Genomic DNA, 21,345 nt, shown 5'->3' with positions numbered 1-21,345 from the left:
AGGCAGGAGAATGGCGTAAACCCGGGAGGCGGAGCTTGCAGTGAGCTGAGATCCGGCCACTGCACTGAAGCCTGGGCGACAGAGCGAGACTCCGTCTCAAAAAAAAAAAAAAAAAAAAAAAAGAATATAAACACATGAGGCACAGCGTACATGCTTAAGGAGCTTAGAACACACCTGAGACACAAGACATACGTATTAAAAACTACCTCAGTGCTCAAGAGTTTGCATGGGGAAGTCAGGCCTGAGTTCAAATGATAACTTCTATTTTTTGGCTTGTGCACCTAGGACAAACTGTTGAGCTACTCTAAACTTCAGATTTATTGTATGTTAGTCTAGGATAATAATAAAAGTAGCAACTTTGTAGGACTGAGTTTTACAGGGGAAGTGCATGTAAAGCCCTGAGCACACTGCCTGACCCAGAGCTCTCAGGAAATGCTAGAGAGGAATTAAGCAGGTAATGTGCCCAGTGCCACGTGAATGCAATAGGTAGAAAGTGCTACAGGAGTTGAGAGGAGGAAATGGACACTGTGGTGGGAGAGATGGGAGAGCTCCAGTAGAGAAGGCAGAGTATGCACTAAGCTTAGAAAGAAAAGCAGGCCTCAGATTAGGAAGTGAGAAGGCATTCCTGGCACGGCGAGCCAAAGAGCAGCAGAGTAGGACTGTGGATGCCTTGCCTATAGACTACTTTTGCTGCCACTCTTTGTGTATTTATTTTTGTATATGTGCTCAAACATTTTCCCAAGTGCAAGTTGAAGCTATTCATCTCTGGAGATGCTTATTTTCTCATTTGAAAAAAGTGTGCTTCCTCTCTCTTTTCCATGGCTTTTTGCTAAGTCTATAGGGCATCTACGGTTTTGCTTATGGAGTCAGCTTGATTAAACCATTGTGGGTCAGCATGGGGAAATAGGTTACAAAACTGGCTGCGCATCATGACCACCCAGGGAACTTTTTAGTCCTGCAGATTTCTTTGTCCCACCCCAGAGATTCTGACTATTGGGTCTGATGTGGGACCAGGGAATATGCATTATTTTAAAAGTTCCTTTCTTTTCCATTTGGCTTGGTCAAAAGTTTGAAAAACACTAGTAATCTTTACGGTCCCATCCAGCTGCAGTGATCTGTATTTCCCATAACAGAGTAACACTTTTATTCTCTCTGCTATTCCCAAGAGAGGGTTACTGTGTTGTCAAGAGAGAAAAACTAAACAAGCCAGACATCAAAAGCTATGGCTGCCAACTTTGATGTGAAGAGTCCTTTCTATATGAAGTTGTATAATTCCAAAAAATCCAGGTGGCAGTGTTCCAAGGTCCTTATGTTGACGGCAAGGAAGGACAAACACTGGCCAACTTTATACTTTGTTAAACATATAAGTCAAAATTTAATAGAGTCTATAACTTCCAAACCAATGGAAGGGGGAAAATGAAACCAAAGGAAATGAAAAAAAAATCTCAATACAAAAAAGAGGGAGAAGAAAACGAAACATAGAAAAAATGAAACAAATAACAAAATAAGATGCTAGAAGTGAATTCCAATGTACTGATAATCAAAATCAATGTAAATCATGGTACAGTTGAAAAACAGATCAATCTAAACAATATGATGTCTAACATTACATCCATATATTGGAAAACCATGAGAAAAAGCAAGAAGATGTTTAGCCCAAAATGTATGATACGTTTATCTCAGCAGGAGAGAGGGCTACTGGGGTGGGCACCCAGGAGGCTCTAAAGATACAACAGCGTTCTTTTAAGTTTCTTTAAGTTCTTTAAGTTGGGTGGTAAGTAAACAGGTATTCTTATTTTTATTCTTTTAAGCGTTATTTTTTAAAGTTCACAATTTCTTTTGTAGTTTTATTTGAATAATATAGTACACCCCCTTGCAAGTGTGCATCGCACACACACACACTCAAAAAAGGATAAAAGTAAATTGCCAATGTTTTCCTAAAACCCCACTCTCATGTTATTAGATGTGAATTTTTTAATGTGATTTTTAAATTTTTTAATGATGTGACTTTTTTAGCATGAAAGTTTTCTCCCCAGCACAAAACTCTGTTTTGAATTAATCACATGACCCAACACTCCAAATAAGTCTTCACATTGATGCTGCTTGTCATATGGTAATTCTACATATTTTCCCTTTTCATTGAATTACATAAAATAATTCATTCAGTTAAAACCTTATAAACTTTTTATTGAGCAATGATTTTGTGTCAGGTGTTGTTTTAATCATTGTATATGAATTAATCCATTTAATTTTTATAAATCCCTTGGGAATGTTACTAATACTGCCCTCATTTTAAACCTGCGGTAACTACAGCACAGATAAGTTAGGTGATGTGGTCAAAGGCACACAACTGATCAGTGGAAGAGCCAGGATTTGAACCCAGGCAGCCTGGCACCAGAGCCATGTTCCAGTCTTTATGCTAGGCTGCTCAACTGTGGGCCATAAAGCATCTAACTACTAAAGAGAGTGAAGGAGGAGTGGGAGGGTACCTCTGGACTTCAAGGGCCCCTCCGTAGTATGTTGTGTCTGACCATGAAGCTGCATATATCACAATTACGTCATTCTTTGGTTTGTTAAAGGAAAGATTTTTTTTTTTTTTTGGCCAGGAAAAGAAGAAAGGGAGGGATGGAGGAGGAAGGAGGGAAGGAATCCAAAGGAATCCAGCAAAAATATTGGTTGATCACCTGGCCGTGGTGTCAGAAGAGAAATAAAAACCTGCCGATCTTATCTTTATACTGTTTCCAGTGAACAACAAAAGGCAAATCTTCTTTGACAGAACAGCCCAAACCTACTAGGCAGCTAAACTAGAGAACAGGTGCTTCAGAGATGTTGCCTTGAGCCGATGCTCCCCGGCAGTGACCCTGGGAAACACAGTTGTTCCAAGCCTCCTCCACCTGGAGGCCAAGATCTGTCTCCAAACACATCTCGGAAGAGATGCACCGTTTATCCAACAATTCATTCTTTGGGGGGATTTTGCTCTATTGTCAGCAGTTAAATATAAGACCTCCCCACACACCCCCACACCCTGAGCTCTGTAGTCTTGGAGAATTCATAGAGAATGTGGAGATGTCAGGAACATTCAAACAGGTAACTGGACTAATGCTTAAAAGTGAGGGGAGGGCGTGTGTGTGTGTGTGTGTATGTGTGTGTGTGTGTGTGTGTGTGTATGATAAATCCTTGAAAATATATATCTGACAGTTGCCTACCAATCTGCATAAATTCCATAAGAAACTAAAAGGAATGTCTTTTGAGTATTTAGCCTCAATGCTCAGACTATGACTGCTGGGAACCAGCAGGGTTCAAAGAAGAGTTTGTGTGAAGCCCAGATTACTTAAAAAAAAAAAAATCTCAGCATTAACAAATATGAATGAGTCCAGAGGTATCCATCTGGGAACCAGTAGATAAAATTAAATATGTGTCCTCTGGAGAAAAGGCTAAAGCAAGACACGAAGCGTTAACTGTCTTCAAAACCCTGAAGGGCATCACATAGAGAAAGCACAGACTTTTCCTGGGCTATTGCAGGAGATCACACAAAACAAATGGAAGAGTATAACAGGCAGAGTTTGGATGCAATCCTTCTTTTCAAGTAAATGAAGGTATTTATATATTTTTTTTACTTTATACTTTTTTGGAGATGGAGTCTTGCTCTATTGCCCAGGCTGGAGTGCAGTGGCATGATCTCGGCTCACTGCAACTGCCGCCTCCTGGGTTCAAACGATCCTCCTGCCTCAGCCTTCCAGGCAGCTGGGACTACAGGCACCTGCCACTATACCCGGCTAATTTTTGCATTTTAGTAGAGACACAATTTCGCCATGTTGGCCAGGCTGTTCTCAAACTCCTGACCTGGGTGATCCACCCACCTCAGCCTCCCAAAGTGCTGGAATTGTAAGTGTGAGCCACCGCGCCCGGCCTGAATGAAGGCATTTAAGAGAAGCAACCATTGTTCAGCAGGTGAAGAGCCTCCCTTGACCAGGGCATTTCCTTTGCCCGGATTGTCCTGAGATGTACAAAAGGAAAGCTTTTTTCCTATGAATGAAAAATAGGGCGAAGCCGCTTCCGAACTCTTTTCCAAGTAGGAAACTGCTGATCTGTGAAACTATGGCTTTTAACTCTCCATAAAACTCAAACAAATTTGACTTGTATCTCAGACACAATTATCGGGTGGTATGGCTAAAAACTTACTAAAATGAATTCTCAAGCTGGCAGTTCCAAACTTGGCTTCCCATCCAGTTCTTTCATTTGTTTCAAACCAGTCTAAATAAAACAAAACACCAGTCTGAACCTGTCACATTGATTGCACAGCCACTAACGAGTTCTGCCCCACCACTAGAAAAGCTCACACCTAGCCTAAAGTCAGTCGTTAGTTTACAGCCGAGGAAGAAGCCGAGCCCAGGGCGATGACATGGGTCTCCCAGAGTTGTACAGTAAGTGAAGAATTAGGACCCACATCTCTGATCTCTTATCTCCAAGTCCAGTTCTTTATTCACATATATCAGCCAGACCAAAAATAATAATACAGGGTGAAGAAAAAAGGGAACCACTGCTGAACTGTAATTATGAAATAAGGAATTCAACCCCCTTGCTAGCTACTAAACCTATAGATATTTTTTGTGGAAATAAAGCACCTCCTGATAACTGCTGCTCAGTGAACCCACCACAGTGTTGGGTACCAGTTTCAATGACCTCTGATCCTCACAACCACCACCTCACATGGTTGGGTTTATTAGCTTTATTATATAAAGGAGGGAATGGAGGCTGAGAAAAGTGAAGTAATTCCCATAATTCGGGTCGCTTATAGGTTGAGCTGTGCATATGTGTCTGACCCCAAAGCTCGTGCCTCTTCCCTCCCTTACACTGCCTCTCTATAATCCTTGACTTGCCCTGCATAGTATTATATCTCTTAGAAGTAAGATAAAGCAACAAGAGAAATGCTGTGCAGAACTAATTCTAACCAGTAGAGTAGTTGGTGATATCATCTATAGACTTGCTTGTTTGTCATCTCCTCTGTTAGTATTTTAGCTCCCTGAGTGCATGGCCTTCACCTCACTCACTGTCTAGTACAGCTCCTGGCACATTGTAAGCTTCAGATGAATATTTATGAATGGACAAGCAAGTGCATTTAGATGACAAGGACGTTCGACAAAAGCAACCACATCATACTATAGAGGCGGGTCATATAGTGGCCCAGAGCACAGCCTGTGGAGAAAGATGGCCTCTGTTCAAAATCGTGTCTCTTAAGAGTTATTTGATCATAGACAAGTTACTTAACTTCTCTTGTGCCTCAGTTTCCTGGGGATAGTAATAATGCCAACGTCATAGTGTGGTCCTGTGAGTTAATCAATGAAAGCATTTGCCCCAGTGCCTCGCTTATAGTAAGTGCTGTATAAAGGTTAGTTGTTATTGCTATCTGAGGTTATGATAATAGTAGGGAAACAGTGGACCCATGTCTTATAGGAGAAAAATATGAAATTTAGAGGTAAGGTAAGTATGATCCTGTGGCTAGAGACTCAGAACAGACTACTGTTCATGTTCAATTACAGAGTCTGAAAAGTAGATTTTTAACTATCTCATCATGAAAGATTTATTTCTGACCAAAAAATCTAAATGTAGAGCAGATGATTATGCAGATGGCCCATGAATGTGTCAAAAAGAATATAGTGCTTACTAAGCATCCACATGAATTTATGAAGAATGAAATTTATGAGTAGGTGACTTAGTTAAACCACTAGGAGGATGCCATAGACTCATTGTGTCTTATTTTCAAGAGCACATTTAGAAAATCTGATTTCTAGAACAGCAGAATGTAGGGTGAAGTGTGGGAGCCCTGGAGTCAGAGAGTTCTCCCCTCGTCTCCCCCTAGAATTGGGCCTTGGTTTTCTTGTCTGTCCAATGTGGATAATGAGTGCAACAGCCTCCCAGTGTGGTTCAGAGAACTAACAGGGATCATGCATGTGCAGTGCCTCCTAAGCAGAATGTAAATGTGAGCCTCTCATAATCACAAGACCTGGGTAAGCAGAAAAGAAAGTGAAATGAAATGTGACTGATAGTCAAGGAGGTTCCCAGCTATTTGCCTGTACCAAGCCCAGGTCTCAAACGCTCAGATGGTAGGTGGAAGTTTGCCTTGCAGTTGTCAAAACAAATCATGAGGGCCCCTTGATGCCACTGACTGAAGGCTGGGAGAGAAGAAAACCTGAATAAGCACCCTAAGGTCTGAGCGTCTGTTGCTTCCTCTTCTCTCCTTGCAGGGGCATTCGTGGTGTGCTGGACCCCAGGCCTGGTGGTTCTGCTCCTCGATGGTCTGAACTGCAGGCAGTGTGGCGTGCAGCACGTGAAAAGGTGGTTCCTGCTGCTGGCGCTGCTCAACTCCGTCATGAACCCCATCATCTACTCCTACAAGGACGAGGACATGTATGGCACCATGAAGAAGATGATCTGCTGCTTCTCTCAGGAGAACTCAGAGAGGCGTCCCTCTCGCGTCCCCTCCACGGTCCTCAGCAGGAGTGACACAGGCAGCCAGTACATAGAGGAGGATAGTATTAGCCAAGGCACAGTCTGCAATAAAAGCAGTTCCTAAACTCTGGACGCCTCTCTGCCCACCCAGGCCTCCTCTAGGAAAAGAGCTGTTAAGAATAGTTACCTGTTTCTTAACAAAGCCCATGTATAGTGTTATTTGAGGTCTCCATTAATCACTGCTACATTTCTTTTAAAATTTGTTTTTCATAGTTTAAAAGCATGGGCAGTAAAGAGAGAACCTGGTGCATTTAGAGAAAGCACAGAAACGGGAGAGGTACGGCAGGTCCCTACTTGTCCTGTGAACTGCTCAGAGCTCCTGTCAGTCCGGCTGGGCCTTCTGGGTTCTGGCACCATTTTGTAGCCATTCTCTTTGTATTTTAAAAGGACATTATGAAAGGGCTTAGACCAAAATAAATAATAATGTTACTTGAGCCGCCTTATATAGCTGCTTGGAAAGTCTATGTAGTCCTTTCTGCATGCATTAACAATGTTTAGAAATGCTTCAGCAATGGTATTTTTTTCCTCAAAGAAACCATGGCCAGTAGGTAGGTGTTCAGTAGGAATCAAAGAAAAATCAGTAAGAGCTCCAGATTAAACCTGATTTTTAACTAAAGGAACATTCTGAGGAAAAATACTTAAAAGTAACAAAAAAGGTCAATGTGAAAACCCTTTCTGACCTGAAAAAGACCTTGGTATGGTCCTCCGTGCATGTGTGTATATATGCATGTGTGTGTGTATATATATATATTTTTTTCCTGTTTTTACTGATTTTTATTGATTTTATTCAAAGATATCTGGGGATGAGACTGGGGAATGCTTAGTCTGACTATTGAAAGAAACATGGATCCCTGGAGTATTTCAGATACAGGGTTACCGCCCCAGACTGCCTCCCACCAGCCCACATTATTTCTCATTTTCCCTCATGATGGTGAAAAACAGTGGAGAGCAAGTAAAGGGTTTAATGCAGAAAACAAGGAGAAGAGAATGTGAAGTTTGAAGTGCCTATGACACATCCAGCTGATACTCCTGCCATAAGAGAAAAAGAAGCCAAGAGAACACCAATGTTTAAGGAGCAGGTAGAGAAAACCCAGCAAAGGGGCAGAGGAATAAGAGGACCCAAGAATAGTGTGAAGAATCAAGGAGAGAGGTCGGGCACACTGGCTCATGCCTGTAATCCCAGCACTTTGGGAGGCTGAGGCAGGTGGATCACTTGAGGCCAGCCTGGGCAATGTGGTGAAACCAACTTTACTAAAAATACAAAAAACTAGCCAGGCATGATGGCACATGCCTGTAGTACCAGCTACTTGGGAAGTTGAGGCACGAGAATCACGAACTCGGGAGGTGGAGGTTGCAGAGTGAGCCAAGATCACATCTCTTCACTCTAGTCTGGGTGACAGAGCGAGACTCTGTCTCAAAAAAAAAAAAAAAAAAAAAGAGAATGTCAGGGAGTGCATGTGTGTATTTAAACAACTTCACTTTGCATTTAAAGACTCGAAGGACAGCGAAGGTGAAATCAATTCACAGGTCACCTAGACTTTCCACTCTAGGACTAGAGCTGTAGCAATGATCTGTTGTGCTATACAAGAAAAGAGAAAGAGGTGTTCGTTTGAAAACAGATGTTTCTATACATCAGAGTAAAAGCTGTATTGATAAGCAGGCTGAATCCCTTCCACATAGAATGAAATGTGAGCTTGACTCCAGTCCTTATCTTCAGTTACCTCCATACCAACTGGTGGCTTGTTGGATTTAGCATGTAGAATAATTTTATATCTCTTATTTTTCCCAAAGTTAACGGCATCCTTCTGGTATCTGTCTTACATGTGAACTAAATTTTTATCTGGGTTCTATTTTGAATTTTTCTCCTTCAGAGACCTAAGTAGACAACATGAAAGACAAGTCAGTAAGAAAGAAAAAATAATGTTTCATACACGTAGGCTACCAACCAGAGTTTTCTATGTAAAATATTTAGAGTGTATTCTGATTTAAAATGAGAATAACTTCAAGACAGATATTATAGTATTTATGTAGTTTGCAGAAGTTTACATTTTTTTGCTATTGTGATGTAACATTTATGTGCAAGAACTACTTGTAATAAAAGGATTTGAGAAGTCATGCTTCTAAATATAATAGCCTAAAATAGAGAATATTATGATTTGAAAGTGTAGATTTCACAAACTCTGTATAGTATGTGGGTCTATCTGAAGCTTTTATCAAAGCTACCTATAAAATAAAATTTTGAAAGATCTGTTCTCTCTTGTTGAGGTGCATTATTGCTTTGTGTATTTTCTAAGTAAAAATATAGTTTGTGGTAACTACAGCACAAATTTCTGTTGCAGAAGAAAAATCAAATTTGTCATGAAGTACATACTCTCAATGTTTTATGTAAGCATTTTGAATCTATAGCTGGCCAAAGGGTGGAGAATTGAAATTGAATTCCAGTCCCCAAATAGCTACTTAGGGATCTTTAAAGGTTTTATTTTGAGGAAAGAACCATTTTTAGTACCCTGCAGCAGAGTGTCATATTCAGAATGGTATCTGGAGGGGGTCCAAAGTGTGGAAACTCAGGGTAGAAATATATAGCTTTTGTTTGTATGCACGCACACGTCTCAGCAAGGGCACAAGAGTAGGGAAGTCGGGAATACTTAGAAACGACGAGCGGCAGGGGTCACAGAGCTCACCAAGGACCCTTGACAAACCCTGGCCCTTTCTGTGTGTTTGTGTGTCCTCAGATTCTAGGATCCAAAGCTTATCTACAAGCCATCAAGATGGTGGTCCTGAAAATTTCATCTAGACCTCGTCAGACCAGCCCTTGACTCAAAGCAGCCGCTACTCCCTAGCTAAATGATACTTAATTTTCTTCTTAGATTTGTAGCACTGTCCAAGGTGTTCTGATAAATCTGTACTGGTGAAAGAATTTAGTACCTCATGAAGACAGCTTGCTTGGAAAGAAGTAATCCTTTGGAAATAAATTGTTGAATTTTGTGGTGAATTTTTTTGAAGTGAATAGTAAACCTGGAACCACTTTGTGACCTTGAGAAGCCCTAAGCACGGAAATGATTATCGCACCACCCTGCCCCCATTCATGTAATTCCAAATAAAAACAATACCAAGCCTTGAAATAAATGTAAGCCTCCAATAAAGTTATAATTTTCCTCACACTCAGCATCTTGATGCTTTTATAAATACTAATTAAAATTAGAAATTCTGGTGAGGCCGGGCGCGGTGGCTCAAGCCTGTAATCCCAGCACTTTGGGAGGCCGAGACGGGCGGATCACGAGGTCAGGAGATCGAGACCATCCTGGCTAACACGGTGAAACCCCGTCTCTACTAAAATACAAAAAAAACTAGCCGGGCGAGGTGGCGGGCGTCTGTAGTCCCAGCTACTCGGGAGGCTGAGGCGGGAGAATGGCGCAAACCCGGAGGCAGAGCTTGCAGTGAGCTGAGATCCGGCCACTGCACTCCAGTCCGGGCGACAGAGCGAGACTCCGCCTCAAAAAAAAAAAAAAAAAAAAAAAAAAAAAAAAAGAAATTCTGGTGCCCCAGCTTCATCGGCACGCAGAGCACGCGCTCGGCCCGGGTTGGATGGACCAAGAGCAAGGACCCGATGGAGTTGGCCGCGGCGGCATCAGGCGCTGCAGGGGGTGCGGTTCTCTTCATCTGCCGATGTCACCCCTCGCAGACCACAGAGCCTGCCATGCTCCGTGTTTGTAGACTAGTGTTTCTCCTGAGCTTGAGAGTGTTTTGTTTAGCTCATTAATCCTCTAATCATTCTGGGAAGGGGGCAATAAGATTACTTGGCTCTCTTTGTTAGTTGGTTGAGCAGACATAATGAAGGTGAGGCCTGTGAAGATGCCCGTGAAGGTGACTTAGTGACAAACTCCGGCCCTGTTAGTGCCTGGAGTAAAAACACATCATGATGCATCTCACTGTATGCTAAAAGGAATTAAAAACATGCAAAAGCAGATCTGACTTCTAGGAGACTTACCAGAGAATTATATCCCTTTCTGGACCACGAAATGTGGTAGTAAATGGGAAACTCGTAGGGCTCCTTCCAATTTTACACATTATCTTTCAGGCATGGGAGTAAAGACAGGAAGAGTTTTTAAAGTCAGGGAAGCAGCGTTTTTTTGTGAGGGATGCCCTCCTGAACACATCACATGGTTTAAAATATTCATAATTTAAGGCTAGTTTTCACAGATACATAAACATTCGATGGGCGATGCTGTTGGTGTGGGTTATTTTCTTTTTTTGGCCCTAATGCCATATTTTATCTTTACACTCTTCTCTTTAGTGCCTTCTGGTGTGCTCGCTACTAAATTAACAGATGGTAAGCAGTTGTTAGAGGTTCAGAATGTTATGTTATCTATAACTTCTGAGTTAAAGGTTTATAGTGCAGGCTGAGTATGGTGGCTCATGCCTGTAATCGCAGCACTTTGGGAGCCTGAGGCAGGCAGATCGCTTGAGCTCAGGAGTTCAAGACCAGCCTGGCCAACATGGAGAAGCCCACCCTGTCTCTACTAAAAATACAAAGATTAGCCGGGCGTGATGGTGCACGCCTGTAATCCCAGCTACTCGGCAGGCTGAGGCAGAAGAATCACTTGAACCCAGGAGGTGGAGGTTGCAGTGAGCTGAGATTGTGCTGCCATATTCCAGCCTGGGTGACAGAGTGAGACTCTGTCTCAAAAATAAATTAATTTAATTAAATACAAGTTTATTGTGCAAATAATAGCAAACGGTCACTGGAATCACATGCAGGCAGGTTGCAGAGTACATCAATAAAAGTGTGGGTCACATCCTACTAATGTAATGCAGCGCCTCTGCATGACACTCCATGAACATGGTTTGCAATTCACTGCACTAGCCCATTTTAGAGTTTGCAGTTCTTGTCAGCTGTTTAGGAAGTTGCAATTTTATGCAGCAAAGCTTTGTAATATTTTTCTGTATCAGCAATTTCAACTTTGTATAATTCAAATTTTCTTAAAATGCATCTGTATTGTATTTTGTTATTGAGATTAGAGCCTCCACACTGTATATTAATAAGATATATGAAAGAAAGAAGGGGAGGGCTGCCTGCCACAAGCCCATGTTACATCTTTTTGCATATTAGAAAAATGATAGCTCTTCTTCAAGACGCTTGCATCTGTTGGAAAGACTTTACTGCTACCAGCCAGAAAACTCTGCTAATACATGTGCCTGTCCACAGTACTGCTGACACATGGAGATAACACATTGGACTGAAATTGGGAATACTTCTGTTCTGATTTCTGTTCTGCCCTAAACTGCCAAAGAAACTCTAGATATGATTGCTGATCTTCTAAATGAGAGGCTTAAATTAAATGATTTGTAAGGACCTTTTCAGCTCCAAAATTCACTTTCTGCGCATCATCTCCCAAATGTGAATCCTAGAAAAGAGACCCAAGTCTTTGGATTCTGTGCATTTCACTCTTGGCATAGAGATTTCAAAGAAAAGGAGCTCTGTTTTCATTTACAGCAGTGGTTCTCAAGCTTTAGTGTGCAACAGAATTACCTAGGGAGACAACCTAAAATCTATGCGCTTTAGGCAGGTGTGAGATATGTCATCATAAATTCATCATCAGGGGAAAAAGGATTTTCAAAATAAAATGGAACTGCTATCCCATATGGAAAACCGAAGAGCTTGATGATTTCCTTATGTTTCCTGAGCGAACTTAATTTGATATGTGTGAGCTGCTGTTTACTCCATCAAGCCAAATAGAAGACCACATATTTATTTTACAATTAATTTAACCAACATTTTTAGAACATTTCCTAGGTGATGGAGACCCATTCCCAAAAAAACCTGCTCTTAAAAGAATAAACAAAAATCATACATCAAGGATATGCACAAATACACAAATAAGAGAACTAAAGTGAAAGGGAGGTGAAAATATAAAGGATGGACATGTTTCTATTGCTTTAGCCATCCTCAAGGCATTACACTGGAACACTGGTGATATTGGCTGTTGGCATTGAGGTTTTTAGATTGGGCCTCTGTAATTTGATATAGAATTATCTGAGACCTAGAGGAATAAAATCATATAAGCAGGCTTCTTTTTTTCTTTTTTCTTTTTCTTTTTTTTTTTTTCTTTTTTTTGAGGCAGAGTCTCACTCTGTCACCCAGGCCGGAGTGCAGTGACACAATCTCAGCTCACTTCAACCTCTGCCTCCCAAGCTTAGCAATCCTCCTGTCTCAGCCCTCTGAGTAGCTGAGACTACAGGTGTATGCCATCACGCCTGGCTAATTTTTGTGGTTTTTGTAGAGATGGAGTTTTGCCATCGTGCCCAAGCTGGTCGTGAACTCCTGAGCTCAAGGTCATGAACACCTCAGCCTCCCAAAGTGCTGGGATTACAGGTGTGAGCCACCGCACCCCGCTATATAGACTTCTTTTTGAGTTAAAGACATTTTACAGTTTATGGTTTGGGGATCTGATACTGTTCATGTAAACTAGACTTATCTGTTTGTTCTGTTTTATCTTGCTTAGGTGGATATCTGACCACAGGTTTATATAAGTCTTAAAGATGGGACATATCAGTCAGTATTCAGTCAGAAAAACAGAAACCATTCTGGGTATTTGAAGCAGGAAGGTATTGAAAACAGACAGATGCTTATAAAACAGTTGGAAAGGCTGGAGGGAACAAAGGCAAAGGAAGCCCATAGTTAGCTCTCAGGTTTGCAGCTAACTTTTAGGGAATTATTGCCACACAGGTCAGAAACTTCTGGGAAGTGGCCCCTGGGGCTGTGACTTGTGGAAGGACACCACAGGCCACTCCAAACTCTCAAATCTGCCACTAGTAGAAGACTATGGCTTCTGCTTCCCTCTGCCCTCTTCATCTCTTGTAATTGTCTGTTGCTGGCGGAATCTAAACTGAGATATTTACTGGGTGTATATTCTGGGAAATATAGTTCCCAGGCTTCCAGCCTTTCTGATACAGGGGACAGCATAGAAAGGAACAGCAATAAAATTGACTGTCAGCAGACAAGCCAGCATACAGAGAAGGAAACAAATGAAGGGGAGAGGGGTCGTCTTGGCTTCTGCAACTTTCTCCTTTCTAAGAACAATTGTTTTCATTTTTTATGACTGAGGGAAGAAGATAATATAACAGTTTTAGAGTAAGGTGAAAATTTTCTTAAAAATAAAATGCTGGGGTCAGGCGTGGTGGCTCACACCTGTAATCCCAGCACTTTGAGAGGCCAAGGCGGGCGGCTCATAAGGTCAGGAGTTCAAGACCAGCCTGGCCAACATGGTGAAACCCCATCTCTACTAAAAATACAAAAGTTAGCTGGGCGTGGTAGCAGATGCCTGTAATCTCAGCTATTCAGGAGGCTGAGGCAGGAGAATCATTTGAACCCGGGAGGTGGAGGTTGCAGTGAGTCGAGATGGTGCCATTGCACTCCAGCCTGGGCGACAGGGTGAAACTCCATCTCAAAAAAATAAAAATAAATTTAAAAAAATAATATATTGGTGCATATAACATAGGAGTTCCACACTGTAGTATAGGGATGATCCAAAGATTGAATGGAAAAAAGCCTAAAAATAATATAACATCAGGCCAGGCACGGTGACTCATACCTGTAATCCCAGCACTTTGGGAGGCTGAGGCAGGCAGATTATGAGGCCAGGAGATGGACACCATCCTGGCCAATATGGTGAAACCTCATCTCTACTGAAAATACAAACATTATCAGGGCGTGGTGGTGCATGCCTGTATTCCCAGCTACTCAGGAGGCTGAGGCAGGAGAATCGCTTGAACCAGGGAGGCAGAGGTTGCAGTGAGCTGAGATGTCACCACTGTACAATCTGACAACAGAGTGAGATTCCACCTCAAAAAAAAATCATAGTTCACTTATCATTAGCTATTCAATATCCAAATCTGTGATATCAAAGTTGAGTTTAGAGCATGAGAAATAAAATATGTGTGGTCATAGTTGATATAAAACCATGGCAAATACATCAATACGTAATCTTTCCTTCAGCTTTCCAGATGGTGAGTAGAATAGGGTCTTGAAACAATAATGAATGAGCAAAGGGAGGTGTAAAATATGGATATGCAAAGTCACTTTAAAAGTCAGACTCTGTGTTCCTATGATCTTAAAAGATTCAATGGATCAAAACCTTCTTAGGGTGGAACAATAATAGATTGAAGTTTCAGTGTTTGTGGGAAATAAGACAAACTTTTTAACATAGAAATAAGAGTCTGATTAATGCATCTTGGGGGAAGTTGTGATTTAGGGATTATCTTGATTTTGCAGATGAAGAAAATAAAGACTGGAAGATTGAATGAGTAGGATACATAGTGATCAAATCAAGGATCAAACTTTGCTCTCTAAGCTCTACTTTAGGTCTTCTCTATTCAGAAAAAAAACAATAACCTAGTTTCTGAATAACTGGATATAAATTCAGATTTCAAAGAGCCAATGTTTACTAAGAATTAGCTTACTTTAGGGATTAAGAATGTGCTTTTTGAGTAATTCAGCTCCCGAGAATGTATGTTGAAGAAATTGTTCTAAATTAGGAAAAGGCTTTGTACACAAAGGTGGCTAAAATGACGTGATTTATAGCAACTGGAAACTTCTAAACAATCTAAATATTTAAGCACAGGATAAATATAAAGCACTGTAGTCAAGTACATGGACTCTGGAACCAAATTGCTTAGATTTTCATCTTAGCTCTTTCACTGACTAGCTGTTTGGGCAAGTTCCTCCGTGCCTCACTTTGTATTGTAAAATGGGAATAGCAATCTTACCTATCTCACAGAGTTTTTGTGGAGATTACGTTTTATGTAAAGCACTTAGAATAGTGCTGGGCACTGTGTATTTGCGGTTATTGTTATTGATGGATTCTATATAGCAATTTAAAGTTATAGGTGTGAATAATCCAACAATATTGAAAAACACGTATAATGTAGAATTTGTTGATGGATTGGCTATGGTATCAAGAGATGTGTTTTAAGGATGACTTCAAACATTTTGGTCCAAACAACCACAAAAGTGGAATTGCTTTTTCCTAAGATAGAGAAAATGCTGGGAGCAGCAGATTTGGGAGTGGGTGGGAATCAGGAATTCCATTTTACATGTGTGACATTGAATGTCACAGAGACACAACCAGGTGGACATGTCAAGAAGGCCGCCAGATAAATATGAAGCTCAGGGAAGAGGTCCACACAGGAGATATCAATCACCAGTATATGGATGCTGTTTAAGGTCATGAGGTTAGACAAAATCGCTTGAACAGTGAGTGTTGATAGAGATTACAACAGGTCTGAGGGTTTCCAGTGTTTGAAGTCAGAGAAATGAGGAGTCGGTAAGGAGACTGAGAAGGAGAAGCCAGTGGTATAGGAAGAGAGCTAGAAGTCAGTGGAGAGCCAGGAGAGAACAACCATGTCAGATATTGCAAATCAAGGCTTGAGAAACGACTGTCCATTTGGCCTTGGAGGTTATTGGTGACCTTGACAAAACTGTTACAGTGGAGTGAAAGGGGTGAAAGCCTAACTGGAAGGAGTTCAAGGGAGAATGAAAGGAGAGGATTGGAGACAGTGAGGACAGGCTACTTTTGAGGTTTTTGTTTGTTTTTCCCTGACAAGGGAGCAGAGATATGGGGCAATAGCTAAAGGGGCATATGAGGTCAAGGGAGGGGTTTAAGGTGGGAATTATTATAGCTTATTAGCTCTTGGTGGGAATGACCCAGTGTAGGACGTATACAGGTGGAATAAGTGATAACTCAGGTGAGCGGTGACAATTGATGGAAGGAGTGGGCTTTAGGATATAGGTGGAGGAGTCTGGTATTTGACCTGAACAGGGACATTCCATCCATAGTAAGAAGAGGAAGACAGGGTATGAATGCAGGGAGTTAGAAGATAGGGTGAGAGCGTTCACTTTTTTTTTCTCCTGTCTTATCAGTGAGTGCCCCAGATCATTAGCAGAGGGTAATGGTAAAGGAGGAGGTTTGAGGAGGGGAGAAGGTAAGAAGTCATGCTCCTGAGGAATAGGGCAGTGAGTGGACCAGGAGACTTAGTAGGGCTGCTAGACCAAGGCCCCCTCAGTGAGGCTGGGGGGCACAGATTTAAGGTGCTACCATTCAGAAAGGCCATGTGTCCTTTGTAGCCCATCTAGCTGCCTGGCTGTAGTTATGCTGTAGACAGAGTTGAATTATTTTGTCAGGCAATGTCTGGGCTCCACTAATTAAATCAAAATCTCTGGGGCTTGGACCCAGCCATAGATACACCCAAAGTGATTGTCACATGCAGCCAGGGTTGAGAACCATGGATTAAAGCAAGAGGGTGAAGGGGAGGTACAGTGAAGAGCCTGAGCTCCAGGAAATACAGCTGTGAAAAATTCAGTGTATGTTTAATTACATGAGTGTGAGCTATAAATTTAACTACTATTGTAATTCAGAGAACAGGAGTCAAGGAGGAGGAACCAACATTGATTGAGTACCTACAATGGGTTAGGAATTGTGTTAAACACTGTATATGCTTAGTATTGAAACAACTGTTGGAAATAAGAATTTTAACCTCTACTTTAGAGTAAATCTGCTGAGACTGATAATGAGGATGTGAGTTGCCCACAGGTCCACAACTAATAAGGAGTAGAGCCAGGATTTGAATCCAGAAGCAATTTACTCTAAGATTATTGCTTAAGATTTTGTGGAAGAGGTGTGACTTCAGTTGTGTGTTAAAGGAGCAGTAGAATTTTTATTTTGGAGATGTAAGAGGGTTTCCTAGCTAGAGGTAAAAAAAAAAAAAGTCTGGAGGCAAAAAAGAACATGAGGAATTCAGGGAATATTCAGGGAGAAGGATGCCTCCCAGGGCCAAATGGGTTGAAATAAATGAAAGAATGAATGATCTAACCAACCAACCAAGGAATAAATGAATTAGGAAAGTGCCTGTCCTCAATGGCCAGTTGGCTGGGCAGCTGACAGTGTACTCAGGGCCCAAGGAAGTTGCATTGCAGAATAGCTAAGTGAATGTTCCCTGCATTGTTTATACAATTCATTATTTTTTAAAAATGATAGCTCTTGGACTCCATTGAGATCAAAGATGGCCCCTGAGTATGAGCTCATTATCATCTGTCACCATGGCTTGGGAGCTTTATGTGTCCACAGAATCTCAGAATCCTATTTCCCCAGCTTTAATCTCAGGGTCGATATCCCAACACAGCACTGCTCATAATAAATAGCTAGTATTAAATGATAAAGTAGGCTACTGTGTTTTATTTTATTTGGCTTTCAGGCCAATCAGTTTTACAGCTGTCTGTCTGAATGCTGAAAAAAAATTCTAGAGACAGCTAAGAATCATAAGAAAAACTACAATATACTGACAAAATGAACCTTTATCTTCCCCACTTCTCCCACAGAAAGAGGCCCTAGGTAGACTGTTGATGATACATCTAATAAGCTGGATGCTTATGGAAATGGTCCTTTTGATTGGTTTGCAGAGTAACTCTATTTTATGCCGCTTTGGCCTGTGGATACAGCTTCTCCTCTGCACCTGTGTGATGTGCTCAGTGACAACATTGGTTTGCTTGCCTTCTCACAGAGATATTTTTTTGCTTTGATAACATGGAAAATCATAATTCCTGAATTACAGCATGAGAAATAAAATCTGTGCGGTCGCAGTTGATATAAAATCATGGCAAAAAAAAAAAAATGATGTATGAAAAATAAACTAGCATCTGTCCTCATCAGTGCTGCTGAGTAGAAAGCTGCATTTCTCCTTTCTTTGCCTAGGTATTCCTTTGGGAAATATATGTGGTTCAAATAAGGTGGCATGTATCTTGCCTGTCCTTGGCCAGAAAACATTCACTTTTGAGTTTTTTTGTTTTCGTTGTTGTTGTTATAGAAAGAAAAGGACTACGAATGACCCAACCAGAAAGTATGCAATAAATTTAACATAAAAGGCAATTTCTAAGAATAATTGTTATGCTTGTTTGAGTTTCAGTTTCTGTCCCAAGAAAGTCTTTTTAGTTTAAGTCACTCATTGATGCAGCTTGCACTATTCAGCCATTCACAGAGCAAACTTGTATGAAGTATCTATCATGGGCTAAACAGTGTGCTGGGAACCAAGAAAGATAGTGAGAGAAATAAAATGGACCCTGAGCTCAAAAAGCACTTACATTAATGACTAAGGCTCTTCCAGTAAATACTGTGAAGCATTAGGCCGGACGCGGTGGTTCACACCTGTAATCTCAGCACTTTGGGAGGCCGAGGTGGGCAGATTGCCTGAGCTCAGGAGTCCGCGACCAGCCTGGGCAACGCGGTGAAACCCCGTCTCTACTAAAATACAAAAAATTAGCCGGGTTTAGCGGCATGCGCCTGTAGTCCCAGCTACTCGGGAGGTCGAGGCAGGAGAATAGCTTGAACCCAACAGGCAGAGGTTGCAGTGAGCCAAGATTGTGCCACTGCGCTCCAGCCTGGGCGACAGAGTGAGACTCTGTCTCAAAAAAAAAAAAAAAAAAAAAAAAAATACTGTGAAGCGAGAAAGGAGCGACATACTCACCGATTGCCTATGCTGTCTCTCACTAGATTGATGACTATCAAAAAGGGCCATTTGGATTGCCTTTATACATGTTGCAGCATATGGTATAAAACTCATTATTGCTATGGAACCAACTAGAATTTTCCAAAAAACCAATGACTCCAAGGACATTTGTGTATGAGATACACATGTTCTGTAGATTATATAAATGAATTACAGACATACTTTAAAAATTATTATTGCTACCCTGAAGCATATTCCATGATTTTTGTTTCCATTATTATTTTTTAATTATTAAAATCCATTTGGTTCCCTTACAGAAGAATGCAGAAAGGCAAAATACATTTAGCTAGAGAGGAAGTGTGAAGGGTAACTGGGAGTGCTAGGACTGGTGTCACCTGAACTGCTAAGGGGTTGACTCCATTGTCATCCCACGGAGGAAATTCCCACAGAGTTAAATGCAGACTCTTGCACCATAGAGGACACAGCGCATTGGCTTCCAGGACACCATATTCTCTTGGTTGCCCCTTCCAAGTCTTTTTTACTGGTTTTTACTCTTCTGCCTGGCTTGTAAATGCTGGAGGGCACTGCCACTTGTCCAGTTCTTTTTTCTTTTTTTTTTCTTTTTTTTTTTTTTTTGAGGCGGAGTCTCGCTCTGTCGCCCAGGCTGGAGTGCAGTGGCCGGATCTCACTCACTGCAAGCTCCGCCTCCCGGGTTTACGCCATTCTCCTGCCTCAGCTCCCGAGTAGCTGGGACTACAGGCGCCCGCCACCTCGCCCGGCTATTTTTGTATTTTTAGTAGAGACGGGGTTACAGTATTAGCCAGGAGGGTCTCGATCTCCTGACCTCGTGATCCGCCCGTCTCGGCCTCCCAAAGTGCTGGGATTACAGGCTTGAGCCACCGCGCCCGGCCCAGTTCTTTTTTCTATCTACCCTCACTCTTTTCATGATCTGATCCAATCATATGGCTCTAAATAACATAATAACATCTATCTGTGGACAACTCCCAAATTTCTATCCATGGCCAAGACCTCTCCCTCTCAAACTCCAAACTCATGTAGAAAAATTCACTTAAACAGCTCACATACATTCCCTCCTGCCCCCAAACAACTCTACCCACAGTCCTTCCCATCTCAGTTGATGGTAACACGTTTCTTTAGATTGCTCTGGTCAAAAATCTTAGACTCCTCTTTCACTTCTCTTTTTCTCACACTCTTCATCCAATATGTCAACAAACTGCCTTGTTTCTTTTTAATGTAAAACCAGAATCTGACCACTTCTTGCCACCCCCTGTGCTGTTTCTTGAACTGTGCTACCTTGATCTCTTGCCTGGATTCCTGCATACCCTCTCATTGGTCTTCCAGCCCCTACCCTTCTTCTCCTACATCTGCTCTCCACACTGCAGCCAGAGTGATCCTTTTACAATTCAAGTCAAGTCATGTCACTTCCCTGTTCTGAACTTTGCAATGGCTTCCCATCTTATTAAAGTGATGTCAGCGACCTTCATGATTTACCCCGTCACCTCTTTACCTCTCCTCCTTCTACTCTTCCCCTCACTCACACCATCCCCATTATATCATCCTCTTGCTTGTCCTTGAACATGCCAGGGATGCTACTGCCTCAGGGCCCTTGTGCTGTTGGTTCCTCTCCCATGTATCTGCACATGGCTTACTTCCTCAGCTCCTTCAAGTCTGTACCCAAATGTCTCCTACATGAGACTTTCCCCAACCATCCTATCTAAATTGTAACCCACCCAACTCCTGGTTGTGACCTTCCCCCTTCCTCTGCTCCATTTTTTTCATAGTACTTATCATCTTCTAAAATGCTCCCCCCACTAGAACCTAAGCTCCATGAGGCAGGGATTGTTGCCTCTTATGTTCAGTGATCTATCCCAAGCACTTGGGACAGCCTGGCAGATAGTAGGTGTTCTGTAAATATTTGGATATAAATAATAATGAATGAATGTATAATATACAGGAGGGAACCTCCTTTTAAGGAATATTTCCATCTGCTGAGTTTGTTTTTTAAGCTTTACTAAGGTATAATTGACACAAAAAATTGCACATGTTTAATGCATACATTTGATGAGTTTGGACATATGCATACACTTGTAATACCATCATCACAATCAAATTACTAAACATATCCATAACCTCCAAAGATTTCCTAGTGTTCTTTGTCTGTCTCTGTGTGTGCATGTGTGTGTGTGGTAAGAACACTTAACATGAGATCTATCCTCTTAACATATTTTAAAGTGTGCAATACCGTATTGTTTCTTTCCACTGAATTTGTGTTCATATAGTCCCTAAGAGAGCATGGGAACACTCTTCTGAACAACT

General features: G+C 41.6%; 1 protein-coding gene across 2 annotated transcripts in view; it reads left to right on the top strand.

Moving 5' to 3' along the window:
- Positions 1-8,761, top strand: part of LPAR3 (lysophosphatidic acid receptor 3) — an 83,516-nt gene extending 74,755 nt beyond the window's left edge. For both annotated transcript variants that reach the window (XM_033225443.1, XM_033225442.1), the window contains exon 3: positions 6,246-8,761. In XM_033225443.1, the coding sequence (XP_033081334.1) occupies positions 6,246-6,574 (329 nt within the window). In that variant the 3' untranslated portion in view covers positions 6,575-8,761. The remainder of the gene's footprint in view (positions 1-6,245) is intronic.
- Positions 8,762-21,345: the final 12,584 nt, after the last annotated feature.

Source organism: Trachypithecus francoisi, unplaced genomic scaffold, assembly GCF_009764315.1.
Source record: "Trachypithecus francoisi isolate TF-2019V2 unplaced genomic scaffold, Tfra_2.0 Lachesis_group12, whole genome shotgun sequence".
Taxonomy (NCBI): domain Eukaryota; kingdom Metazoa; phylum Chordata; class Mammalia; order Primates; family Cercopithecidae; genus Trachypithecus; species Trachypithecus francoisi.
This window is presented reverse-complemented; position numbering and strand designations above follow the sequence as displayed.